The sequence below is a fragment of the Acanthisitta chloris genome, unplaced genomic scaffold, assembly GCF_000695815.1.
Source record: "Acanthisitta chloris isolate BGI_N310 unplaced genomic scaffold, ASM69581v1 scaffold19813, whole genome shotgun sequence".
Lineage (NCBI taxonomy): Eukaryota > Metazoa > Chordata > Aves > Passeriformes > Acanthisittidae > Acanthisitta > Acanthisitta chloris.
The window spans coordinates 1-8,663 of record NW_008666801.1 but is presented as its reverse complement, the minus strand read 5'-3'; the positions used below and the strand labels follow the sequence as shown (position 1 = coordinate 8,663).

General features: G+C 47.7%; 1 protein-coding gene across 1 annotated transcript in view; it reads left to right on the top strand.

Annotated features, from left to right (window-relative positions):
- The window catches only part of SGIP1 (SH3-domain GRB2-like (endophilin) interacting protein 1), a gene marked incomplete at its 5' end in the record, with an annotated part of 16,278 nt that extends 12,688 nt beyond the window's left edge, over positions 1-3,590 (top strand). Inside the window, 4 exons of the mRNA XM_009072281.1 lie at positions 297-499; positions 1,318-1,382; positions 2,350-2,514; positions 3,095-3,590. Of these exons, the coding sequence (XP_009070529.1) occupies positions 297-499; positions 1,318-1,382; positions 2,350-2,514; positions 3,095-3,117 (456 nt within the window). The remainder of the gene's footprint in view (positions 1-296; positions 500-1,317; positions 1,383-2,349; positions 2,515-3,094) is intronic.
- Positions 3,591-8,663: the final 5,073 nt, after the last annotated feature.

The following is an 8,663-nucleotide window of genomic DNA, read 5'->3' as shown; positions in this document are numbered from 1 at the left end:
TTTAGGGTGTAGTGGTTACTGCAGTGGCAGGTTAAGGGTTGTACTTGATGATCTTAGAAGTCTCCTCCAACCTCAGTCTTGCTGACTCTGTGATTCTAACATGTGATGGGGGCATGCTGTCCTGCTAGTCCCTCCTGTGTGGCATTAGATTGTCTGACCTTGAGCCCAGGGAAGAGTTTCAGTGGGAATACAAGGTATTGCCTCCTCTGAAACTAAATGTGATGACCATGTCTGTAAAATGGGATTTGTCCCTTCACCCCTATGGAAACTAAATGTTTTTTCTGTCATTTTGGAAGGTATCTGCCCAGGGTATTCAGTCTACTCCATTAAACCTTGCAGTGAGCTGGCGGTGTGACCCTGCAAGCACTGACCTTCGCATTGACTACAAATTCAATACAGAGGCAATGACCACACCAGTAGCTCTAAACAACGTCCAGTTCCTCGTCCCTGTCGATGGAGGAGTAACCAAACTTCAAGCTGTGCTTCCTCCTGCTGTCTGGTAGGGATTACTTATCCCACAAAGAGCTCCTTCCTTATCTCTGCTGTGTCCCTGCCTAGAACTGCTGTCCTGGATGTAGGAGCTGCTTCAGGAGGGTCTGTGGGTGGGAGTTGAAGGCACACTGGGGACACAAACCTGCCCTCCTCTTGCAGAAGGAAGCATGCAACCCCACTGATCTGTTTTATCTTGCCTTTCCCACAAGCAAAGGGTAAGAGATAAACACATGTGCAGCCGGCAGAGCATCAACCCTTACTTTGTGTCTTAGTGGCTTTATTTGGGGCTGAGAGGGATGTGTGATCATTACTGACATAGATATAGGCATAGCTGCCCAGAGCAGCTGTGGCTGTTCCATCCCTGGAAGTGTCCCAGGCCAGGTTGGACAGGGTTTGGAGCAACCTGGACTAGTGGAAGGTGTCTCCGTGGCAGGGGATGGGACTGGATGAACTTTAAGGTCCCTTCCAACCCAACCCATTCCATTCTTACTGCTGTAGGCACTGGCATGCACAATTCCAGCAGGGCACAGCACTGCCTCTTGCCCGTAGCTCACCTGCAATTCTGGAGCAGCATTTTCCTGCTCAGGTCATACAACCAGGGAATTATTTTGATTGGAAAAGCCTTCTGAGACTATTGAGTGTGACCCAGAACTGCCAGACCCACCAGGCCAATCCCAAATCCAAGCTCCCAGAATTGCAGCTCCAGTGAGCAGCACCAGAGCTGTTCCCCCTCACCCCCAGCCCACACAGCCTTTAGAAAAATTCAAATGACTCCTTGGTAATTTCTTGTTTCCTACAGAAATGCTCTTCTTAATGTGTTTTTAGGAATGCTGAACAGCAAAGGATATTGTGGAAGATCCCTGATATCTCTCAGAAGTCGGAAAACGGAGGTAATCCTGCAAATATGCATGTTATTAACTCTGAATCCTTAAATCAGACACTGACCCATTTCTCCTGCTGCCACACAAGCCCAGATACAGATTCCTGGTGCTGCTTGCTGGGGAGAATGCTATTTAAAGTTAGAAGCTTAGGAAAGCAGGGCTAGGTGCCACCGGTGCTGCTTTGCCAACCCCCTTGGCATCACAAAGAGTATTAACACATAGGTTTGGACAGGGTTGCTTGCCAAGTCCTTGCTTTGTTGACCCTCTGAAGGTTGAGGCCCCTGTTGTGTCCTGTGGGGGGACTGCAGCCTCCTATGGGTGGCTTCTCTCTCATTCTCTACTCTCTGTTATTCTCTGTTCCTCTTCTATGAGTCTTGAGAAGGAGGTGGCCAAGAAGGCCAAGGGCAATTCCCTGACAGGGCTTGGAGAGAGGTGGGAGATGGTCTCTCCTGCCATGGCTGCAGGGAGAGGACTAGAGGGAATGGCCTTGAGCTGAGACAGGGCAGAGGCAGAGGAGATGTTAGGAAAATTTGTCATTGTTAAGGTGTTCAGGCACTGGAATATTGCCCAGGGAGGTGGTGGAGTCACCATGCCTGGAGGCGTTTAAGAGGTGTCTGGATGTGGCACTGGAGGATAAGGTTTAGGGTTTAGGGGTTACAGCAGTGACAGGTTAAGGGTTGGACTTGATGATCTTAGGTGTCTTCCAGCCTTGATGACTCTACAGTTCTCCACAGGTGACCCACACACTCAGCTGCTCTGTATCTCTAGGGTGTCTGAAAGTCAAATTCCGGGAGACTGAGAGGGTTTATCTCTTCCCCCCACCCCAGGGATGCTGCTGGGTTGAGTTACAGCCATGGGAGTGGGTTTCCTTGCAGCACTTAGTGCATCTCATCTCCTTTGCTGGAACACCTAGTGCTGGGATGCTCCATGTGCCTCTGCAGGCTCCTTGGGGTCTCATGTGGGTCTTGCATTGCAGGAGTGGGGTCCCTGCTGGCCAGATTCCAGCTGTCAGAGGGACCAAGCACCCCAGCCCCACTGGCTGTGCAGTTCACCAGCGAGGGCAGCACCCTGTCTGGCTGTGACATTGAGCTCGTGGGCGCTGGCTACCGCTTCTCCCTCATTAAGAAGAGGTTTGCAGCAGGTAGGTACCTCACTGGTGGTTTCTCTTGGGGTTCATCATGGTCTCCTCTGGCTGTGCTGGAATTCTGGGAGTCCCTGTGGGATGTTCAAGCTCCTGCCCAGAAGGGGCAACAGCTTCCTTGCATGAAGTAAATCCTCCTGCTGCTTATGGAGCCTTGAATTTCATGGGCTCTTTCCTGGTTGGAAGTGCTCATTCCTGGGATCTGCAGGAAAGGATTTTCTTCCCTTGCTGCAGAGAAATACAAGATACTAGGCAGAAGTTTTTCCTGTGAGGGTGGTGAAACACCAGCACAGATTGCCCAGGGAGGCTGTGGATGCCCTAACCCTGGCAGTGTTCAAAGCCAGGTTGCATGAGCCTTGAGCAACCTGCTCTGGTGGGAGGTGTCCCTGTCCAGGGCAGGGGGTTGGGGCTGGATGATCTCTAAGCTCTATTCCAACTCCTTAACATACTAGGAAACTATGATTTATGTATCCTATCTCCCACTAGCACAGCCATGGGAGTCATGGCTAGTGGAGGTGTGAGGAGCCATGGGAATTGGAACTGCTCCCTCCCCATGGTTGATTTCTGATCCCATTTCCAGGTAAATACTTGGCTGATAACTGATGGAAGCTTATGCAAGTCTGTGGAAAATCCTCTGGAAAATCCCCAAGGACTGCTGTGCGTGGAACGGGTTTTAACCACAGTTGAAGGCAACTGAACTAAATCCTGCACTCGGGACACTTCTGTTGGAAGTGTCGACAACTTTCAGCATCTTTTTCCCTTGGAAAACACCATCTTGACCAGTCCTCCAGTATTTACTTCTAGATGTAACATTGTTAATGGTTTTAAACTGTAATTATTGTATTTGTAAATTGTACTCATTCCAGTAAGGCTGTAATTTTGGCAGTTAGACACTTGAGTTTTAGCCTTTTACCATTCATGAACTGGATGTAATTTCAACTGTGGTATATAAATCTAATAGTAGTACTGTTGAATGGCACAATGCTTACAGAGGTAGATTGCATTTCGTCAATAGATTCCAAGTTCAATCCAATCCCGACTGCTGTTCTGAAGGGGGTGCCTCAACCAAGGAGAGCTCAGTAGCACTGACATGCAGATTGGCTTTTCCTTTGCTCCGTAGTGTGTCTCACAGTGATGAATAAAGAGCTCGGTCTTCAGGTTTAGCTGGTTTAAGTCCAGAAAAATATTGCTGGAAAGGTGGAAGGTTCCTAGTACTAGTATCCCAGGAAAATATCTCACTTCTACAAGGAGTATTTACACTGAATTTCCAACTTGTCCTGTGTTGTTGCAGCCACAGATTCCCTGTCAGGTGTCCCAGCAGTTCATGCGTGGGTGATCCAGAGTTCTCTTTCACTCATGCCCCTATGTTTTTCAGGGATGCAGATAAGGAAACAAGCAGCAAAGAGGCTGAGTGGGAAATCTGAGCTCACAGCACTGTCAGGGAATGCTAGTGCTGTTTTTAAGGATGCAATTTCCCAGCCACCTCCAGATTTTCAGTGTATTTTTAGGTTTTTCACTCACTTTTTCTGCCTCTTTCCCCCATTTTTTAAGCCCTGTGGGTTTAGAAAATGCTTTGCAGACATGCAGCACCCTCACCCCTTTCCTTTTGCCACTCAGGAAGGAAAGTGTGTATTGACAACCACTGGGAAACAATTTCCTGGGGAACAGGAGCAGCATGAGGAGCTGTTGGAACCCAGTGAGGCAGGAGCTTGTCTTGCTATAATTGGGAGCAGCTCTAATAGAGATGGGAAAACATGGAAGTGCTGAACTTGGTGGCTGGAGGGCAAAAAATGATCCCTCTGTGTGTTCTCTGGGAGCTGGTGTCCTGCTGTTGCTGCTTATCCCTATGCAGTGTTTGGGATCTTGTGGATGTTGATCTCATCCTACTGCTGGCAATGTGGTGATAGTGTTGGTGGCATTAGAGCTTGTTTAATGGGAGAATTTGGCAATATTGGGAACACAAGAGAAAGGGATCTTTGGGAAATTAAACACAATTGCAGCTCAGATGCACAGAGAAGCATAAGAGCATTCACTGAATGAGGTCCTAGGGACTTTGAGAATGTGTAAGATGACCAATAGTGCTCATTTTATAGTCACAAATGTTGCCAGGATCAGGCTGGTAAATTTGTGTTGGAAAACTTAGGCTGGACATGTTGTGAAGTGCTTTCTTATAGAGCAGTGATGTAGACAACAGAGATCTGTGCCCATCCCCAGAGAAAAACCAGGAAATCTGGAGGTATTTCAGGTCTGAGGTGACTCCCAGGCTGAGAGATGTATGAGGGGATGAGCTCTGGGTGTGCTCACAAGAGAGAAGATAAAGCACAATTGGTTCTTCCACTTCCCACATCTTGGCAGTGATTGGACGTGCATTTGCCAGTGCTCCACTCCCTTGATGAATATTCCCCTGAACTGGAAACATGTATAAAGTGTGTAACCCACTCCTTTCTGACACAGGAACATAGGGCAAAGCCTATAGGTTGGAATCAGTTTTGGCATCATTGGGTCATGTTGTGTCCAACTGTTCCAAACGCATCCTTCCAAAAGAGATCTTAGTCCTGAAAATAAGGGGTTTATAATGTAAATATTACCAGAACATAGAGATTTTACTTTATATTTCATTTGAAAGACAAAATGTTTACATTAGCATTGGGTTTTTGAATGCTTTTCAAACAGAAAAACCCATAACCCAAAGCTCCCAAGCTTGTCCCATTTGTGGCCCACAAAACAGAGGGCACTTCTTATGGGATGCAGCTCCCATGGCATGGGTGGAGAGATGGGAAGAGTCTGTGTCCTTTTTGGGGTGAATTGTCTGGTAGACTGGAGTCTGGTGTGCCAACACACTTGCAGCCCCACAGGGACACTGCCCCCTCTCAGCCAGCAGCCGGTGACACAAACCCTGTGACACTGGGACCAAAACCAGCTGTCTGGGACATGTTCCTTGTATATTGCTTTTGCCAATTTTTTTGCCCCAGGGATGCTGATTTGGTTGGGTGTTTGTCTTGTTGCGTAAGAGTGTGACACCTAGTGTGGAGAACAGAAGTGTTGTGTTCCCAAGGGCAGGAGTCTTGGGCTTCTTCCTGCTTGGCTTTGGTCTCAGCAGAGAAAAAGTTTTGGGAGCAGCTTGGGATGTAGCAGACTTGAATTTAGAGCATCAAGCAGGAATATGTAGGAGTGTTTAGTCTCAATTCCAGCTTCTGATAGTAGTGGCAAGAGCACCTGGCTCAAGAGGGGACTGCAGTATTCAGGGCATTTGGGCTCTGCAGTATTCACCTCTGCTTTTAGGCAGGAAAAACTATATTTTCAGGGAATTAATCTGTTTGGTACCTCCTTCCCACAGCAGAGAGCAGCTATGGCAGCTGAGAGGTGAAACAGCAGTGATTTGGTTGTGTGTGTCACCTGCATTTCATAGGGATCCCAAACTAGTTTGGGTTGGGAGGAACCATAAAGATCATCTCATTCCACCCCCTGCCATGGGCAGGGGCACCTTCCACCAGCCCAGGCTGCTCCAAGCCCCATCCAATCTGTCCTGGAACACCCCCAGGGATGGAGCAGCCACAGCTGCTCTGGGCAACCTTTCCCAGTGCCTCAGCACCCTCACAGGGAGGAATTCCTTCCCAATATCCCATCCAGCCTTGCCCTCTGGCAGTGGCAAGCCATTGCCCTTGTCATGTCCCTCCAGGCCTTTGTTCCAAGTCCCTCTGCAGCATTTCTGGAGCCCTTTTAGGCACTGGAAGGGGCTCTAATGTCTCCCTGGAGCTTCTCCTCTCCAGGTTGGACAGCCGCAGCTCTCCCATAGGGGAGGTGCTCACCCCTTGGATCATTCCTAGATGGAAACACCACCACTCTGTTTTCCAGCAGGTCTTTTGCCAGGTCAGGCTGAGGCTGGAAAAGGGGCTCAGCCCTCTGGAACAGCCCAACACTGGCACTGAGCTCAGCAGCACTTGGCTCTGCCTATCCGAATGTAAAAAGGATAACTAAAGGAGGCATTAAATAAGAAATATGTGGATTCCTGCACAGTGCTGCTTTCTGAGATTCCTCCAGCACAAACGTCACGTAGAGTCATCCCTCCCTCTGTTACCCAAAATCTACTTGAAAAAGAAAACCTATGGAGTAATTTTCCCCTACTGTTTTGTTGGTTTTATGTGAAAATTTCTCGGTTAAAACACTTCATTTTGAAGCTTGCCATGACCAAAATAAGGAACATCATGACTTTGTACTTTCCTGGTAAGAAACTGCACGAAGATTTCATTTCATAGCCAGAATTCTTCTCTTTTTGTCACCATTTCCTAAGGAAAGTAATCCTTGCAGAGCCAGGGAGGTTTTATCATCACCAGGACTTTCACACTTATTTCAATCAGGGTTGTAATTCTTATTTCACATCAAGACTAGCAAGAGATCTGCAGGAACACTCCCAGCTCCTGCCTGGCCTCCTCTGTCCCTTTAGGAGGGATGATGCTGTTGCAAATGGTTCTTGAAACCACAAGTGTTGGTGTGGTGATGCTCCTCAAAGGTTTGCAGGAAGGCCTCACCACAGGCCATGCAGGATGTGGTGGAACACACCAGTTTTTAGTGAGGCATTTGGGTTAGGATGTTCCTGCACTAGAAATCCCTCTCTGGGCACAGAGGGAATCATGGATGTGTCATCCTATTGTTGGGTTCCTCATCCAAGCAGGGTGGGTTTTCCACTCCCAAATGCTCTAAAATTGATGACATCACCTGGTTGCTTAGAGGATATAAACCGCTGAGGTGTTATAGTCGTGGTTTGAGCAAGGAATTGAGTTGGGATGTGGCATGAAGTTGTGGCCAGGGCTGGGAAACCCCATCGTGACACCCCAAGGCAGCCCCAGCAGTGAATCAGATCCCCCTGGGTTTCACCCTGTATCATTTTATGAACTCCCTCCTGTATAAAATGTTTATAAATATTTGTGGATGAAGATACACAGGTCTATTTTTCAGATTTAAGTTAAATAAGTTAACAAATGATTGGCCTTTGTTGCCTAAACGTGCAATGAGATATATTATACCTTTAGTCTACGATGGCCTAGGAACTGCTTAGTCTGTGATGAAAACTTTGCTGCTTTCCTACTGTTCTCAGAGGGGAAAAAAAAGACTCTAAAGGACATAGAGGTTTGTTGCACAGGGACTACTGCAGCAAAGCTTTGTATTTGACCACTGGTAATATGAATGTGTTGTATTGACTTGTTGAAGATAATCATGAAACAACATATTTTAAATGTTACTTGCCTTATAGATTAGAGTGAGACTATGTGGATATCATTTTTGTAAATACTGTTTTTTATAACTGTCTCTCCTCCATCCTCCCCTTCACCCACTTCACCCAATCTCAAATATGCAATTATTTACCATGCAGAACGTTGAGACAAATAAATCCCCACGTCAGGACAAAGTTTAGTCATTCTATACATACGAACCACATGAAATATCCAATTGAGTTGCAATTTAAATGTGATTATTATTTTTTTCCCTTGAAAATAAACCAAAAAAAATGTAAACCACTAGTTTTTTTCAATGTGTTTTGCTTCCATGTGTAGGAGCAGCCAGAGGAACTGGACTGGGGAGAGGCCCAAAAAAGGTCGCTGGTCCAAAAACATCATTGCTGCTGGAGCTATGCAGTGTCCTCTCATGAATACAGTCAGGGTTGGCATGTTGGGACACATGGGGATCCCCAGGGACCATGGGATGGATGGAGCTTGAGGCAGTGCATGGGGACAGTGGGGCCATGAGGGACCGTGTGGGGTCTGTGTGAAGCCACTGGGGTCATGGGGATCTGTGTGGGCTACAGGGACCCACAGAGCTCATAGGGACATTGGGGAGGGCTGTGTGAACCTGTGGGGGCCATGGGGACCTGAGGAGGTTACAGGGACCCTCAGGAGCCATGAGGACACAAGGGAGCTGTGGGGACCGTAGGGACGCACAGGAATGACACTGGAATGTGCTGCCCAGGGAGGTGTTGGAGTCACCATCCCTGGAGGGGTTTAAGGACAGACTGGATGTGACATTCAGTGCCATGGTCTAGTTGATGTGGTGGTCTTGCTTCACAGGTTGGACTTGATTATCTCAGAGGTCTTTTCCAACCTGATTGATCCTGTGACACTCATGGACCTGTGGAAGCCGTGGGCACCTGTGGG